We start from the raw sequence: 18,892 nt of genomic DNA, 5'->3' as shown, positions 1-18,892 counted from the left end.
TTTCTGGCATAATGGTTAAGAACAAAGGCTCTGGAATCAAACTGCTTCCATCATTTTCAAGCTGTGTGATTTTGGACAAAGTATTTAACCTCTCTAAGTCTCCATTTCCATATCTGAAAAATCAGGGAAATAATAATTCTTATATTATTAACTTGTTATAATTATAACTGTTGTTATATTGTGAGAATTAAATGCTTGTAAAACACTTAATACAAGATCTGGCATAATATTGAAGCTGGATTTCTCTAGGTTCTTGGCTCTGTTACATAAAAGAATTTAAGAACATGCCAGTTTAGTTAGGCCAGTAGTATACTGACGAATATGGGAGAAGAGAACAGAAATGGGAGAAAATAACAGATTACGCATCCCCAGGAATTGGTGCAGGCCACCCTAGGCAGAGACAGAAAGATTTGGCTTACTTTTTTTTTTTTTTTAAGATTTATTTATTTATTTAATCCCCCCCCCTCCCCCCAGTTGTCTGTTCTCTGTGTCTATTTGCTGCGTCTTGTTTCTTTGTCCACTTCTGTTGTCGTCAGCAGCACGGGAAATGTGTGTGGCACCATTCCTGGGCAGGCTGCACTTTCTTTCACACTGGGCGGCTCTCCCTATGGGGCACACTCCTTGTGCGTGAGGCTCTCCTACGCGGGGGACACCCCTGCGTGGGGCGGCACTCCTTGCGCGCATCAGCACTGCGCATGGGCCAGCTCCACACGGGTCAAAGAGGCCCGGGGTTTGAACCGCGGACCTCCCATGTGGTAGACGGACGCTGTAACCACTGGGCCAAGTCCGTTTCCCTGGCTTACTTTTTAAGCTATAAATTATTCCTCCCCTTGCTATTTTTGGGGGAGGGGACCCAGCTGTTTGCTGTTCTGGTTGATTACCCCACTTCAGTTTCCCAGGGTGCCCTGTGATGAAGCCCCTTAAGAATATCCAGGGCTTTCCCTTGACCTCAAATGAAATCTCATTCCAAATGGAGTTTTCATAGCCAGGTTCTTACAGGATTTGTCCAGCAGCCTTCAGGTGGGATCTTTCCCTCAGGAGGTTTCTAGGTGGGGTTCCATGGCCACATGTTTCAGGGTCATATTTTTCTTCCAGGTTTTAGACTCGTCTTCTCAGTCCCTAAGCTAGCCTACCTCAATATGCTTACATATTATATGTGCATATGATACATGTTAGGTACTATTTTTATCTTTTTTTTTGCTCACATATATCGTTTTGCTCTGTGCTATACACAGATAATGGTCCCTATACTTGTGGAGTGATAGTTTAGTGTATACTAGTTATTATAAAACCTTTTTTTAAAAAAGATTTATTTTCTTTATCCCCCCTCCCCCCTTGTCTGCTCTCTGTGTCCACTCCCACCCTCAGTGGCACCGGGAAACTGCATCTCTTTTTTTTGTTGTTGTATCATCTTGTGTCAGCTCTTCATGTGTGTGGCACCACTCCTGGGCGGGCTGTGCTTTTTTCATACGGGGCAGCTCTCCTTGTGGGGTGTACTTCTTGCACATGGGGCACTCCTACACAGGGGCACCTCTGCTCTGCGTGTGGGCCAGTTTACCACATGGGTCAGGAGGTCCTGGGTATCAAACCCTGTACCCTCTCATATGGTAGGCAGACTCTCTTATCAGTTGAGCCACGTCTCCTTCCCAAAACCTTTTGTAATGATCCCTTTGTTTAAGTGGTAGTGAAGAGTTACTTTTTCAATTAAGTTGTAGTTTCTCCCTCCTCCAAAATTTGTACCTTTTTATTGAACGTGTTAAGCAGGTTCATTAATTGCATATATCTAAAATATAAGAGCAATAGTACACTGTGCCATAAAGTATGAGATAAAAACTCATTAAGCTCTTACCTATCTTACATGAAAATGTACTGGCAAGTCCTGGAAAATTTGCTGCTGATTTTATATTTTGGTTATCCAAGAAAGGGTCTCCATTTTATTTGAATTCAATCTTTTTAATTTTTTCTTTTACATTAAGATGACTTTAGTTTCAAGAGGTAAATAGTATTTTGGTATATGTTATCACAAAATTGTAGAAGGGATATTCCAACAGGTCTTTTGTTTTCAGATGTTTGAAATGTGTTTGTAATGGAGATACTGCATGTAAACGTTACTGAATAGGAAAGTGGAATCATGAAGAGTGGATAATAAAACACTTTTAAAATAATTTTTTATTGTTTCTATGAAGGGAGTAAAAGAATAAGTTGCTAATGACCATCTTTTCTACTTTTATTCTCGTTTCAATTTACTAGATAACCCAAATTTACAAAAATGTGTGAAATACTTGGAAAGTGATCAACATGGCATTATATTGTGAATTATTTTTCCCATTGCACCTAGTCTTGCTAATTCTTCCCCTTTTCAGTCAAGGAACTGAGAATGAATGAACAATATGTTAATAGCCAAGATGCAGAAGAGGAGTTTTGATTTAATAACTAAAATGAATCTGAATGCATATGTAATAACTAAAATGAATCTGAATGCATATGTATTTTGTCAGTCAATGAAGAGTTTCTTTTTGAGTGCTGCCATGTATTTTTTATCAGTTTACCAAATCTTGACTCTCTATCTCTTGGTCTTTCACTATTCTTCCTTCAAGGCCAAATTTCTTTTAAGATTGTATGTGCTCAGTGCCTTGTATTATTTTTACTCCTTAACCCATTATAGACTGGCTTCCGCACCTTCCTATTACTGGTGACTTCCTCATTGTTTTTATTAGTGAGCATTTCTCTGCCATTCTATAACATTTATCACTCTCTAATTCCACCTTCTTGAAATGTTCTTCTCCCTTGGTTTCTATTACACTCCTTTCTCAAAGTTTCCTCTTACTGCTAAAGCTGTTCTCCCACATCTTTCGTGGGCCCTTTTACTTTTGTTCATGCTTTAAAGGTTGCATTTCTAAAATTTTTTTCTTAGGACTCTTTTTTTCTCATTGTTTATTCTTTCACTTGGCATTCTTCCTTTTATATTTGTGGTTCCATCTAACTTCCACTAACTAATGGTTCCCTGATCTACATCTGGAGCTTAACCTTTTCATCTCAGCACCAGGCCTGAAATTACAATTGTCTGCTGAAATCAACTGGTTGTCCTCAAACTCAACCTTCTAATTTCCATAAAAATATTTACAACCTACTATTTTCTATTATTTTGGTACAACTTGTCATCTAATTTTGCCCATTTCCAGTCAAAAATTATTTCTCCAGTCTCTCACGTTTTCCCTATCTTTTCTCTCTCTACTATAATACTTTTGTTCAAACCCTTATTCTCTCATCTGGAGTATTGTAACTATCCCCAAAGTTGCCAATCTGCCTCCAGAATTGACCTCTCTCTAACCTGTCCTCCTCATTGCCACCACAGTGATGTTTTATAATGCAGTGTTTGACTACATTATTCCTTGTCTTAAACTCTTTTAAGATACTCTTTTAGATAGCTCTCAAAGAGCTACCTATGGGAAAGCGGACTTGGCCCAACGGATAGGGCATCCGGCTACCACATGGGAGGTCTGTGGTTCAAACCCCGGGCCTCCTTTACCCGTGTGGAGCTGGCCCATGCGCAGTGCTGATGTTGCACAGGAGTGCTGTTTCACGCAGGGGTGTCCCCCATGTAGGGAAGCCCCACGCGCAAGGAGTGCAGCCCATAAGGAGAGCCGCCCAGCGCGAAAGAAAGTTCAGCCTGCCCAGGAGTGGCAGCCGCACACACAGAGAGCTGACGCAGCAAGATGCTGCAACAAGAATAGACACAGATTCCTGGTGTCGCTGACAACAATACAACAATAGAAGCGAACACGGAAGAACACGCAGCGAATAGACACAGAGAGCAGACAACTGGGGCGGGGGAGAGGGAAGGGGAGAGAAATAAATAAAAAATAAATCTTAAAAAAAAAAAGAAAAGAGCTACCCATGGGCCAGATATTTCAGAATCATTTAGAGAATGTTTGAAGAACTCATATTTTGCATCTCCTCTCACAGGTTCTGAATCAGTATAGGCTGAGGAATCTTTAAAAAGTTTCCCAGGTGATTTTGATAAGCATCTGGGTTTGAAAACACTGGCCTATAAATGTTCAAATTCTTTATCATGGATTCCAAGGGTGGTTCAGGTTCCTTCCTGCTTCCCCAGAACCATCTTACTCTGTTCTCCCTTCCATTACTTACTATGCTCTTTTCTGTACCTGAAATCCACTAAGCTTGATTCTCTTGGAACCTTTGCCTGCTTTTTTGAATCAGCTGTGGGGCCCTAAATTTCTACCTGCTATACCTCCCTTCTATACCCCAACAGACACCTTGAATTTCATTCATGGAATTCAGGTTTTGAATCTAATTCAAATCAGTGAAACCCATAAAGATCAAATGACTTGCTCAAGTCATATATTATTAAGTGTAGAACATATCTAAAATTCAGAATTTAAATTTCTAACATAGATCTTATTTGTTGTTATTCTGTTGCTTTCACATGTATAGTGTCTGCACAGGTTTATCTGAAATGACATCTTTATTATTCCTAAATATAGTAACATTAATTTGTTCCCTCATTCATATATATATATATATATATATATATATTTTATTTCTTTGCTCAATACTTACTTTACTACTGAAGAAGCATTTAAGGGGGTGGAGTGGGTAGAATATTTGAATTATATAATTTTCCTACCCTTAAGATCCTAAAGACAGGTCCTTCATATTTGATTACAAAATGCTATTCAGAAAAACAAATTATTAATTTTCAGAAGAGAAAACATAGTATAACCTTTTGTACTTTTTTTTTTTTTTTTATCCAGGGAAAGACCATGTTTGTAGATTTATTGGCTGTGGGAGGAATGATCGATTCAACTATGTGGTCATGCAGTTGCAGGTAGGTTACCTTGAAAATATATCTTAAAGTCTTTCATTTTTGACCAAAGTACCCAATTACAGTGGATATGAATAAAAGTAACAATATTCGTGGTATCATCTGAGGATGTTTTACACTACAGATTGAATTTTCTTTAAACAGACTTGATATAAATTTTCCAAAGTCAGAAAGATTGTCCTTGTCAGCTATTTAGTTGACACAGATCTTCACTGATTTTTGCAAACTTTTCAATCCTCTCATGGGTTGCTGGATATAATGTGTCTTGCCCTGTCCCTGCCCTTTCTTCTTCCACCCTTCACTACCTTAGGGACTCTATTTTTCCATTTATGCTCTCGAGTACCAACCTTGACTACTTGGAAATTTAAGCATTAGTTGAGGTAAGGGGAAATGCTATTCCCTTTCTCTTTCCATCCATTACATAACTCTGTTCCCTATGGTGTAGTTGGGTTGGAGAAAAAGAAGAAAGGAAATCAGAAAGGGAGTATTCAGAATATTGGAGTATGGCTGCAACAGGGATCCATAAACCATTCCATTCTCTCTGATGGTACCTCTGCCCCTAAACACACACACACACACACACACACACACACACACTTTCTCATTCATTCATTCTCTCCCTCTCTCACACACAGACCTGAAGTGGACACTCACAGTGTAAAAGCCAAGACTCACCTTGCTGCTTAACTTAAGAGTCCCTGTGGTTTTCTAATACCTTTAGCATTTGTGTTTTTTTGTGTGTGTTGCTTGTTTTTGTTTTTGGGGGGTTTTGTTTGTTTTTTTGGTTTGCTTTCAATTTACCTACAGGATGGTAAATTCAGAGACATAAATTCTGAGCTAAATGCTTCCTTTTCTCCTTAGAGGTCTTTTCTTTCCCTCAGCCATCCTTTGGCATTTGATTTAGATCTAAAAATATTAACCTCTTTGTAGACAATAGCCTTAATGTCTTTTATTATCTCTTGAGTCGGCATAGTTTTGTTTCTTAAAGCAGCTATTCCTGTACCTTTTTAGGTGATTAATGTGGTTCCTACTATCTGTCACTTTGGCCACTAGTAATATAACTTTTTGTATATAGTATTTCTAGTTTTCTTCTGAATTCATCCTACATTTATTCAGTCTTACCTCCACAGGGAGGGTTGGATAGGTTTTATTGCCATTTTGCAAATAGGCTGAAACTCAAGAAAGTTTGCAGTTTACCTAGAACAAATCACCTGATGAATGTTAAAGCTTGGCAGAAGTCTGAAGCCAGTATTCGTTCCACAATTAGAAAAAACTTCAGTTTTGACCTCAGTTTACTACTGACTAGAGAATCATGGATAGGAACTTTTTTAGTCTGCAGAGTCTCTCCCCATTTCAGCAGTACTTATTTTTATTCCTCTACTTACTTAAATCTCATGTCTTAGAAATGAGAAGTTTCTTAGTCTGGGAAAACTAAGGATACTCATGTGTATCAGGTAATGATGGCGTTTATAGCCTTTGGGGAAGCACCTATGGACTTGTCCCATAACCTTTTCTTTTGACTTACATATTGTATTTTCTCCTGTTACAAGGAGAAAATACTGTCCCTACAGTAATCGTTGATTTGAGACAAGGCTAAACCTAAAGCTACTGTAACGGCTAAAGTGTATTCTCACTTTTTTGACACATGGAAGATTACCTGTGAGGTCTACCTAGCTTCCCACTGACATTCCTTATTTCTTCAAAAAACCCTGAATTCATTTTTCTCAAGTTAACTTTACTCTTTTCCTCCTCTTGACTCAATTACATAGTATCTACCTTAAAAATTTACAGAGACAGCCCTACCTCTGCTGAAGGATTTCTAACAATAGACCATTAAAATGGGTTTTAAAAATATCTTACAGTATCTTACAGAGTTCAAGCAATTTACACATTTACTTTTTAATTCAACTAGCAAGATCATGGCCAGGTCTCATCAAATATCCTGCCACCATTGGGGTTTCCCATGTCATTCTTAGTGTGGCATAGGGCAAGCAGGACCCATGTTTTGGCAGGATATTTTTTCGATAAGCATATCACCTAGGGAGGACAAGATGGAGGAATAGGGTATGGATTAGAGTGGACTTACTGGTGTTCTGCTGGGGAACTATTGTGATTAGTAAGGGAAGAAACTGTAGTAGTGATGTGGAGAGGGTGACCGCAGTGGCTGCTGATGGTCGGGAGAGGGAAGAAGAGATATGGTTTGGGGCATTTTCAGGATTTGGAGTTGTCCTAGGTAGGGCTGCAGGGACGGATGCTGGACGTTGTGTGTCCTGTTGTGGCCCATTTGGTGGACTGGGGGAGAGTGTGAACTACAATGTGGACCACTGTCCATGTGCTGCAGCAGTTCTCCAGAATGTATTCGCTGGGTGCTGTGGATGTGCCACAATGTTGGAAGAGTTTGTTGATGCGGGAAGGGTAGTGTGGGTGGTGTGGGAGGTATATGGGGACCTCATATTTTTTGAATGTAACATGTAAAAGAGAATAAAGAAGAAACACACACAAACATACACACACACAAATATTTTGACTACTGTAACCAGTACAAATATAGATCTAGGCTGCCTAGTGTAAAAGCTGCCAGAATTTTTTCTTTTACTTTTTATTCTTATGGAAAAATTAAATGCACAAAAATAAAGAAGTAAAAGGAATATCCATGTACTAATAATCTAGCTGCAGCAGTTATCAATATATAATTAATATTATTTCAGCTGTATCTTCCCTTGGAATATTTCATGGCAAATCCCAGACATATTTTATTTGTAAAAATAGCAGTATGTATCTTTGAAACAAGTACTTGTTTTTCCTCTTAAGGTAACTAGAGTACACAATAATTATTCCTTAATATTGTCATCAAATATCAAGTCAGTTTTCAGAGTTCTCTGATTGTCTTTCTGAGTACTTCTCACTTTTTATAGGTGGTTTACTTGACTCAGGTTCCACACATTGCATTTGGTGGAGATATCTCTTAACCCTCTTTTAGTCTGTAGTTTCCTCCTCTGCTTTTATTTTCTTGTAGGTTTCTTGTTTTTATTGTCATTGGAAAAAGTGGACTCATTTGTCATGCATAAATTCCTATATTCTGGATTTTGCTGATTCCCTTCCTGTGGTATTATTCAACATTTTCCTCTATCCCCTATATTTCCTGTAAACTGATTAAGACATCTAGAAGTTTGATCAACTTCTAATTTTTAAAAAATTTATTTGGCAGGAATTCTTTAGAAGTGAATTGTGTGCTTCCTATTGCATCACGTTAGGAAACAGTAACTGGTCTACTATTTTAATAATGTTTAGATTGATGAGTGGATTCAGGGACTGTCAGCCTGATCCATCCATTTTAAAATTCCTGATCAAGTTTTTCTCTAATGGTTTTATCAAACCATCAGAAATCATTGCCTAGGTCATTTACTGCAGTGGGGATTGCAAATGTACTATCCTAATTGTATTATTTCTTCTTTATTTATTAGCTAAAATTCTTCTCTAACAAACGCTCCATCAACTATTAGTTTATCCAAAGTTACATTACATATAGAAAAGTCAGGATTAATAATTGATTCGTTTGTTTTTTGCCAGTTTTCAGAATAATAAATTGGTTCCCTAATATTTTCCAGGGAAGACTGATGAGCACATGCTTTCTCTCTCTTAATATTATTTTTAACTCATAGATTTAACATATTTGATGTCTTTCAATCATTGCAGTTATCTTTCTTTTTAATGCCTTAATTGTCCCATCTTTGATATTGGACATCCTTTAAGTTGGATACTGAGTTACTTTGACAGGACTAGATTGCAGCAGTCATTGATAGGAGCCTTACTTTTTGGTATAACAATATGTGCTAGGTTTGTTCTGTATTATTTCTTGTTCCAGGGCTAGGATCAGCCATTTCTCCATTATGCTTTGGTTTCATTTTTTCTTTTCTTTTCTTTTTTAAACTGTTTTTTAAAAATTATAGTAAAATATAACAAAATTTTTCATTTTAACCATTCTCAACTATTTGTAATTCAGTGGTGTTACTTTTATTCACAATGTTGTTCTACCATCACCACTCTTTCTAAAAATTTTCATCATCCTAAACAGAAACTCTGTCTATTAAATACCACTCCCTATTTCTCCCTCCCTCAAGCTTCTGGTAACCTCTAATATACTTTCTCTTAATTTGCCTGTTCTCGACACCTCATATGAGTGGAATCATACAATGTTTTTCCTTCTGTCTCTGGTTTATTTAAGTAAGACAGTGTTTTTAGGGTCCATATATGTTATAGTATGTATCAGAACTTTATTCCTTTGTATTGCTGAATAATATTCCATTGTTTGTATCTATGACATATTATTTATTCATTCATATGTTGATGGGTATTTGGGTTTCCATCTTTTGGCTGTTATGAATAATGCTGTTATGAACATTAGTGTATTAGTATCTTTTGAGACCCTGCTTTCAGTTCTTTTGGGTCTTTCACTAGGAGGGGATTACCTGGGTCATATGGTAATTCTGTGTATAATCTTCTTGAGAACTGATGAACTGTTTTCACCAAGTACGAACCATTTTACATTCCTACCAGCAATGCATGAGATTCCCGATTTCTCCACATCCTCGCCAACTCTTGCTCTTTTTCACTTAAAAAATAATAATATGAAATTGTATCTCATCATTTTCCAATGACTAATGATATTGAGCATCTTCTCATGTTTTTCTATATTCTGGATATTAAACCCTTACGAAGTCTATAATTGGCAAATTTTTCTCCCATTCTGTGAATTATCTTTTCACTTTATTGATATGTTAGGGTTTTTTAAATTTTTTTTTTTTAAATATTTATTTATTTCTTTCCCCTTCCCCTGCCCCCATTGTTTGCTCTGTATCCATTCACTGTTTGTTCTTCTGTGTCCGCTTGCGTTCTTGGCAATTGGGAATCTGTGTCTCTTTTTGTTGTGTCATCTTGTTGCGTCAGCTCTCTGTGTGTATGGCGCCACCCCTGGGCAGGCTGCACTTTTTTTTGCGTGGGGTAGCTCTCCTTGTGAGGTGCACTTCTTGCACGTGGTACTCCCCTATGTGGGGGACACCCCTGTGTGGCACAACACTCCTTGTGTGTGGCAGCACTGTGCGTGGGCCAGCTCACCACATAGGCCAGGAGGCCCTGGGTTTGAACTCTGGACCTCCTATATGGTAGGCAGGCACTCTATCAATTGATCCACATCCGCTTCCTTTGATGTGTTTTTGATACACAAAAGTTTTTAATTTTGATGAAGTTCAGTTTACTTTTATAAAAGCCTATGCTTTTGATGTCACATTTAAGAAATCATTGCCAAATCCAAAGTCACGCAGATTTGTTCCTGTGTTTTCATTTAAGAATTCTATAGTTCTTTTAGTTTTTTTTTTTTTTTAGGTCTTTTATCCATTTTGAGTTAATTTTTTCATATAAGGTAAGGATCAAGCTTCATTCTTTCGCATGTTAATATCCACATTTCCCAGTAACCACTTATTGATGAGATTGTTCTTTTCCCATTGAATGGTCCTGGGACATTGTTGAAAGTCAATTGACCATATATGTGAGACTCTATTTCCAGATTTTCAGTTCTGTTCCATTGGTCTTTATGTCTTACCATGTTTCAGTTTGCTAAAATCTGCTGGGAACAATATACCAGAAAGGGGTTGCCTTTACAATGGTGATTTATTAGGCTAAAAGCTTACAGTTCTGAGGCTGTGAAAGTGTCCAACTCAAGGCATCATCAGAAGATTCTTTCTCCTAAAGCTGCGTCTGTGAGCAATGAAGTACATGGGGGTATCAAATTCCTTCTCTTCAAGCTGAAGCTGTGGATGATGAGCCACACAGCTATGCCCCTGTCTCTTCCCTCTCTTCTGATCCTCACTGCTTTCTGCTTCTGGCTACTCCATCTGTGGCTTTTTTTCTCTCTCTCCTGGGTTCATTGATTTCATCATCTGGAGACTTCTCTTTCTCTGCAGTTTTTTTTCCTGTATCCGTAGCTTTTTATTCCTCTATTTATAAAGGACTCCAGTAGAGGATTAAGACACCCAGGTCACACAATCTATTCAGTGGCCCTTAACTGAAATAATTTAATCAAAAGGTCCCCTACAATAGATTTATACACACTGGTTTATACACACTGGAATTAAGAACAGAATTTTCTGGGGTCCATAGAAGTTTCAAACTGCCACGTCTGTATGCCAGTATAACACTGTTTTGGTTACTGTAGCTTTGTAGTAAGCTTTGAAATTGGGAAGTGTGAGTCCTCCTACTTTGTTCTTTTCCAAGATTGTTTTGGCTATTCTAGGTCCCTTAAAATTCTATATGAATTTTAGTATGGGATTTTCCATTTCTGAAAAAAATTCCATTGGGATTTTTATAGGGATCTGTATATTGCTTTGAGTACTGTTGTCATCTTAGCAATATGAAGTCTTCCAATACATGAACATGTTTTATCTTTCCATTTATAGGTCTTTAATTGCTTTCAGCAATAGTTTGTAGTTAAGTCTTTGCCTTCTTGGTTATATTTATTTCTAATTTTTTCTTGTAGATGCTTTTGAAAATGGAATTATTTTCCTAATTTCCTTTTCAGATTGTTCATTGCTAATGTATAGAAATACAACTGATTTGTGTGTTGCTTTGTATCTTTTTCGATTTGCTTAATTTAATAACTAACAGCTTGCTTTTTAAACTTCTTTAGGATTTTCTACATATAAAATCATGTCATTTGTGAGTAGAAATATTTTTACTTCTTCCATGCTCATTTGGATGCCTTTTATTTCTTTTTCTTGCCTACTTGCCCAGGCTAGAACTTAGAGTACTGTATTGAATAGACGTGGTGAAAGTGAGCATCCTTTTCTTTTTCTTGATCATACAGTAAAAGCTTTCATTCTTTCTTCATTGTACAGCTGTTAGCTGTGGGTTTTTCATATATAACTTTTATATATGAAATTCTCTTCTCTTACTAAGGAAATTCCCTTCTATTACTAGTTTGAGTGTTTTCATCATGATTTGGTATTAATTTAGTCAAATATTTTTTCTGTATCTATTGCAGTGATGATGTGGTTTCTTCTTTCATTCTGTTAATATGGTATATTACATTGTTTTTCATACATTGATTCACCCTTTCATTTCTGGGATAAATCTTGGTCATGGTGTATAATCCTTTTCAAGTGCTGCTGAACTTGGTTTGTTAGTATTTTGTTGGGGATTTTTATACTTGAAAGGGATATTAGTCTCTAGTTTTCTTTTACTGTAGGGTATTAATACAATACCCTGATGGTAATATCAGGGTAATGCTGGCTTCATAGAATGAATAAGGAAGTGTTCCTTCCTTTTGAATTGTTCACTGGAGTTTGAGAAGGATTGATTTAATTGTTCTTCAAGATGCTTGGTAGAATTCATCAGTGAATCTATCTGGTCCCGGGCATTTCTTTGTTGAGAGGTTTTGATTACTGACTCATTCTCCTAACACAAGTTTGTTAATAGGTCTATTCAGATTTTCTATTTCTTCTTGAGCCAGTTTAGATAGTTTGTGTATCTCTAGGAATTTGTCCAATTCATCTATGTTATCTAATTTGTTGGCATAGACTTGTTTATAGTATTCTCTTTTAATACTTGTTTCTGTAAAGTCTGTAGTAATGTCCTTTTTTCATTTCTGATTTTAGTAATTTGAATCTTCTCCTTATTTTTCCTTAATCAGTCTAGGGAAATCTAGTGCTGAGGTACTCTGTTGACACTTAGCCAGCCAGGCCTTCACAATTCTTTCTCAGCCTTTATTTCCTGCTTGCACTATGCCTATCATAGTCGGTGGTGAAAAATTCAGATCTTCTTAGGTCTTTTCCTGTCCTGGGTGTGTATCCTGTCCTGGGTATGTGTATGACTCTAAATTCCCCTGTACAGTCCAGTATTTCCCTCCTTTTCCCTTTTCTTTTTCTCCTTTTCATTTACTTTTTCTTATTTTCTTTCCACAATTTTATTGAGACATAGTCACATACCATACAGTCCATCTAAACTCTAAAGTGTACATTCAGTGACTTTTGGTATAATCAGTTGTGCATTCATCACCTCAGTCAATATTAGAACATTTTCATTACTCTAAAAAGTAAAGCCCCCTACCCCTTAGCAGTCACCTTTCAATTCTTCTAACCTTCCTTGCCAATACATTGTTTATATTTACACTTTGTATATATGGAGTGAAAAAATATATAGTACTTTGTGTCTGGGTTCTTTCACTTAGCATAATCTTTTTTTTTCAATTGATGGAAAAATATAAATATGTTATTATTCCCTACAGTGCATAGTTTAGTCTGGGTGTATTTTTGCCCAAATACCACACAATTATTAGCATCTTGTAATGTTAACTTATGCTTGTTCTGATTCATGGAAAAACATTCTTCCTTCCATTTGTACTATTAACCACATTCATTGTCCACAATAGAGTTCACTATGCAATACAGTCCCATGCTTCATCCTTTAGTTTTCCTTGTAATGACATACGTGACCCTAAACTTTCCTTAAACTTTCCCTTTCGACCACTATCATACCCATATATTAGTGCTGCTAATTACATTGACTATAATGTGCTATCATCGCTTCTATACATTTACAATCAACCTTATCACAAATTCTGCACGAATTAAGCCTCAGCTCCCCATTTTCTATCCTCATTCTAACTTCTTTTGACCTATATTTTAGCTATTAACTCATGAGTTTGCTCAGTATATTTATTTCATATTAGAGAGATTATACAATATTTGTCCTTTTTTATGTAGCTTGCTTCACTAACATGTCCTTAAAGTTCATCCATGTGTAGTAATATGCATCACAACTGCATTTCTTCTTACAACTGAATAATATTCCATCACATGTATATTCCACAGTCTGTTTATCCAGTCATCAGATATGGACATCAGGGTTGTTTCCATCTTTTGGCAATTGTGCATAATGCCACTATGATCATTGGTGTGCACATGTCTGCATTGCTGCTTTCAGTTCTTCTAAGTATATACCTAGTAGTGAGATTGACAGATCTATTTTTAACTTCCTAAGTGTAGCAGTTTGATATGGTTCATGAACTCCAAAAATAGATATCAGATTATGTTTGTAAACTGGTCTGTACCTGGGTGTAACTAAATTATGATTAGGGCTTTGATTGGACCACATCAGTAGGGAGTTGAGTCCCTGCCCCTTGGTGGGAACTCACAGATAAAAGACATGGCAAAGGACAGAGTTAGAGTTTTGATGCTGGAGTTTTGAGCTGGAGCCCGGAAAGTGAACACCCAGGAGAAGAACACAGAGGAATAGAGATGGCTCCTTAGACATGGCAGAATCCCTGGGGAGAGAGAGAGGGGGAGAGAGAGCCCTGAAGAGAGAGAGGCTGGTCACCTGATAGTCTACAGCTGGCCTTGTGGAGAGAGGTAAAGCCTAGAGAGCCTCATAGTCTACAGCTGATCTTTTGGAGAAAACAAAGGAGCTGAGCCCAGGGAGAAATGAACCCAGTAAAGAGAAGAACTCAGAAAGAGAAGAACTCTGAACCCTGGCACACGTTGGCAGCCATCTTGCTCCAACATGTGACAAAAGACTTTGGTGAGAGAAGTAACTTACGCTTTATGGTCTGGTAACTGTAAACTTCTACCCCAAATAAATACCAACAGATTTCTGATATTTTGCATCAGCACCCCTTTGGCTGACTAATACACTAATACACTAAGGAACTACCAAATAGTCTTTCACAGTAGCTGCACCATTCTACATTTTCAGTAACAATGAATAAGTGTTCCTATTTCTGGACATCTTCTCCAATACCTGTAGTTTTGTTTTGTTTTGTTTTTCCAATTCTGGTGGATGTGAAATAATATCTCATTGTAGATTTGATTTGCATTTCCCTAATAGCTAATGATATTGAACATCTTTTCTAATAATCTCTCTAATATGAACATGTTTTTGCAATTTGTATTTCCTCTTTGGAAAAATGTCTATTCAAATATTTTGCCCATTTTAAAATTTGGTTATTTCTCTTTTTATTGTTGAGTTGTAGGATCTCTTCAGATATCATGGATATTAAATCCTTATCAGATATGTGGTTTCCAAATATTTTCTCACATTAAAAATAGACTGCCTTTTCACTTTCTTCACAAAGTCCTTTGAAGCACAAAAATATCTAATTTTGAGGAGGTCCCATTTACCTAATTTTCTTTTCATAGCTCATGTAAAGTTTAAGAAACCAACTATGGCCAACCACAAGATCTTGAAGATGTGTCCCTACATTTTCTTCCAGCAGTCTTATGGTTCTAGCTTTTATATTTAGGTCTTTAATCCATTTTGAGTTAATTTTGGTATAGGGTATGAGATAGGGGTCTTCTTTCATTGTTTTGATATGTATATCCAGTTCTCCTAGCACCATGTGTTGAAGAGACTGTTCTGTCTTTCAGTTGAGTGGACTTGGTAGCCTTGTCAAAAATTGTTTGACCATGCATGGTATGTTGTCTCAGTGGGTGGATACCCACACAGTAACAGAAAGAATATTAAATTCCCATCCTGCAGTGTCCTGTTAAATTCTCTAATAGAGTGGCAAGAATCCCTAGAGTACATGGGCAGTACCTAGTGAAGGCGGACAGACCAATACACCAGGCTCTTGATAATGATGCTTGTACTTATAAACCTTGTTCTTGTGAAATTGAAACTTAGTCTGGTATTATATATTGCCTAAGAATTACCTCCTGACAGCCTCCTTGTTGCTTAAATGTGGTCACTCACTAAGCCAAACTCAGCGTATAAACACACTGCCTTCCCCCCTAGCATAGGACATGACTCTTGGGGATGTGCTTCCCTGGCACCAAGGGATTTTAACCAGGCACCATCAGATGAAGCATTTGGATAAAGACCTTGACCAAAAGGGTGAAATAGAACATACGAATGTGTTTTTTATGGCTAAGATATTTCAAAGTGTGTTGGGAAGCCATTCCAGAAGTTATGCTTATGCATATAAGGAAATCTCGGGAGGATCTCATTGCCACAGCAATGGTGCCTCTAGCAGGGGATTCTCCTAAGGGCTCTAGAAACATCTAGACACTGTAGACAGTGCAGACAATCCCAGGAATTCAGCACCCTTTCAGTGTTCCTTACCTTAGAATATATGATAACCTGTCCCCACAGTATATCAGGATTAGACTCATTCATAATTTTCCTATACATGGCTCTTATGACCCTTTTATTTGAACCTGTAAAGAGGACTGTATCTGTTAAATAAGTGTCCCAGAGTCTTAAATCTTCTGGCTATTCATATGCCTGTTGAGCCCTGGATCTCAGCAGAGTTGCAGCCATCATCTACTCTACAGTTCATTGGACTAACCCAGGACAACTAACAAAAGGATGATTATGGACAGCGCCTATGCCAAATAACAGAGAGTATCTACAACTGCAAGCAAGACAGTTCCATTTATCTGCCTCATGGGATAAAAGCCCCCTCTCAATTGGAAGCAGAGTGGGTGTCACTATCCCAGAATACTCAAGATTAAGGAATGAACACACCGAAGGGGAGGAATAGAACTATGAACTAAAGTAGATTTATTACTATTCTAGTGATGAAAGAACTTGTAACATTATATAAAGGCAGTGGTCACCAGAGGTTCTAAGGGGAGGGAGAGAGAAGAATAGGTATAGCATGGGATATTTTTGGGACAGTGAAAAGGTTCTGCATGACATTGCAATGATGTATATAGGCTATTATACATTTTGTCAAAACCTATAAAAAATTATGTGGCGCAAAGTGTAAACCATAATGTAAACTGTAGACTGTGGTTAGTAGCAGTGCTTCAATATGTGTTCATCAGTTTTAACAAATGTACCATCCACATGTAAAATGTTTATTAATAGGGGAGAGGGGAAAAGGAGGAGGGCACTGGGTATATGGGAAACCCCTATATTTTTGATGTAACATTTATGTAATCTAAAGCTTCTTTAAAAAATAAAAAATACTTAATTGACCATAGATATGAAGATCTATTTCTTTTTTTTTTTTTTAAAAAAAGATTATTTATTTATTCCCCCCCTTGAGGCATGTTCCATTCTCTTGCTGTCTCTTTTTTGTGTCCATTCACTGCGCATTTTTTCTGTATCTGCTTGTCTTCCTTTGCTGTGTCATCTTGCTGCGCCAGCTCTCCGCTGTGCATGGGCCGTCAGCTCTCCGCGGCACACGCGCTATCAGTTGAGCCACTTCAGGTTCCCTTAACTTTTTCATTTTGTAGAGTAGGCTCCTGGAATTTTGATTGGGATTATGTTCAAGCTGTAAATCAATTTGGGTAGATTTGATATTTTAATGATATTTGGTCTTCCAATCCATGAACACAGAATGTCCTTCCATTTGTTTAGGTCTTGTTTGATTTCTTTTTGAAGTGTTTTGTAGTGTTTTCTGAGTACAGATCCTTTACATCCTTGGTTAAATTTATTCTTTGATATTTGATTGTTTTAGTGGCTATTGTAAATGGAATTTAAAAAAAAAATTTTTCTTCTCAGAGTGCTCACTACTAATGAATAGAAGCATAATTGAAATTTGTGTTTTGACCCTGTATCCTGCCACTTTGCTGAACTCTAGTAGCTTTGTTGTAAAAGTATGAAAGACTGTGATATTCCTGTAATTTTTAAGTTCTTATATTACTTAAGTACTATCTAATTTATTTTTTGAATGGTACTTAAGTAATCTTAGAATTTAATAGTTTTTAAAAAGTAATCAACTTTTTAATTGATGAAATTCAATTAGTGTTGTTAACTACTTAAATGTACACTAGAGAGTTCTGTGAATAAAGAGGTTGAGATACTTAAATCTCCTTGTGATAATGGTAGCCAGTCTTCACTCCTTGAGAAGTAGAACTGGTAACAGGTCAACATTATTCAACCACTCTTAGCGTGAGTTTCCTCAGTTGTAAAACAGGAATAACAACTTTTGTTTAGAGTGCTGCTCTGAGGATTTAATGCAATCATTATTAATACATCTGGCACAGGCTACCTATATCCATGGCTTTTACATATTGCTGTAAGTAATGGTATTGATTTAAGACATTCATTATCATGTTTGGACATAACAATTTTTAGCATTTATTGTTTACTGTGTGTCAGAATTCTAAATACTGTGATGTATTGTGATGGTTCATTTCATTCTTATAAAAATTTCATATTATTTACATATGTCTCCTGTGCCTAGAGAAACCTGACTGATCATATAAGTATTAGTAGACCCATTTTATGAGGGAACTATGATGCATAAAGGTTTAGTAAATTTATTATTATGTGACAGATAGTAAAGAGGAATTACTACTCTGGGTTACATATGTTATATCTTTTTAAATAATCAAGACTATACTTTGTTATGACAACAGAGATAAAGGGAAACATGATTCAGAAATATGATGTATTAAAAAACTTTGATTATTCTTAAATTTGTCTGAAAAATTCATGTCCTTATCTTAAGGAAATCTCTTGAGTAAGAAGATCACCATTTGGGTAAAAACCCTTGGTATTCAATCAGAACATTTTTTTAAAGGTAAAATAATTTCTTGGTCTTGTGGTATAACATAGAATATTGGTACCACATTTGAAAATGTTTATTTGGTTTTTTATAGGGTCGTAATTTAGCAGATCTACGCCGTAGCCAGTCCCGGGGCACCTTCACCATTAGCACTACTCTTCGGCTGGGCAGACAGATTCTGGAGTCTATTGAAAGCATCCATTCTGTGGGATTTTTGCACCGAGACATCAAACCGGTAGGCCTTTTCCAGCCAGAACACAGAATGAGTTTGCTAGGTACTTTCAATATTACGATGGGGCACAGTAAAATACAAATGTAGTTTTCTGTATTTGCTTTAAGTACAAGGTAATATATTTCTTTATCTCTTTAGAGATAAACTTTTGCTCAAAAGCAGAAATTTAACTTGTCTTTTAATTTTTGAAAAATATAAAAGTGATAATTATAAACTAACACTTATTTTCAAGAACTTTTCTCCTGCAATGAAATCTGCTCCGCGGCCAATTTAAAAATGGTATATGCTTGACTGTTATGTGTGCTAA

General features: G+C 36.8%; 1 protein-coding gene across 1 annotated transcript in view; it reads left to right on the top strand.

Moving 5' to 3' along the window:
• TTBK2 (tau tubulin kinase 2) overlaps nt 1-18,892 on the top strand; it is a 298,458-nt gene that overhangs the window by 136,700 nt on the left and 142,866 nt on the right. Inside the window, 2 exon segments of the mRNA XM_004466708.3 lie at nt 4,776-4,849; nt 18,448-18,588. Coding sequence (XP_004466765.2) covers nt 4,776-4,849; nt 18,448-18,588 — 215 coding nt within the window.

This window comes from Dasypus novemcinctus, chromosome 3 (genome assembly GCF_030445035.2).
Source record: "Dasypus novemcinctus isolate mDasNov1 chromosome 3, mDasNov1.1.hap2, whole genome shotgun sequence".
Classification (NCBI taxonomy): Eukaryota; Metazoa; Chordata; class Mammalia; order Cingulata; family Dasypodidae; genus Dasypus; species Dasypus novemcinctus.
This window is presented reverse-complemented; position numbering and strand designations above follow the sequence as displayed.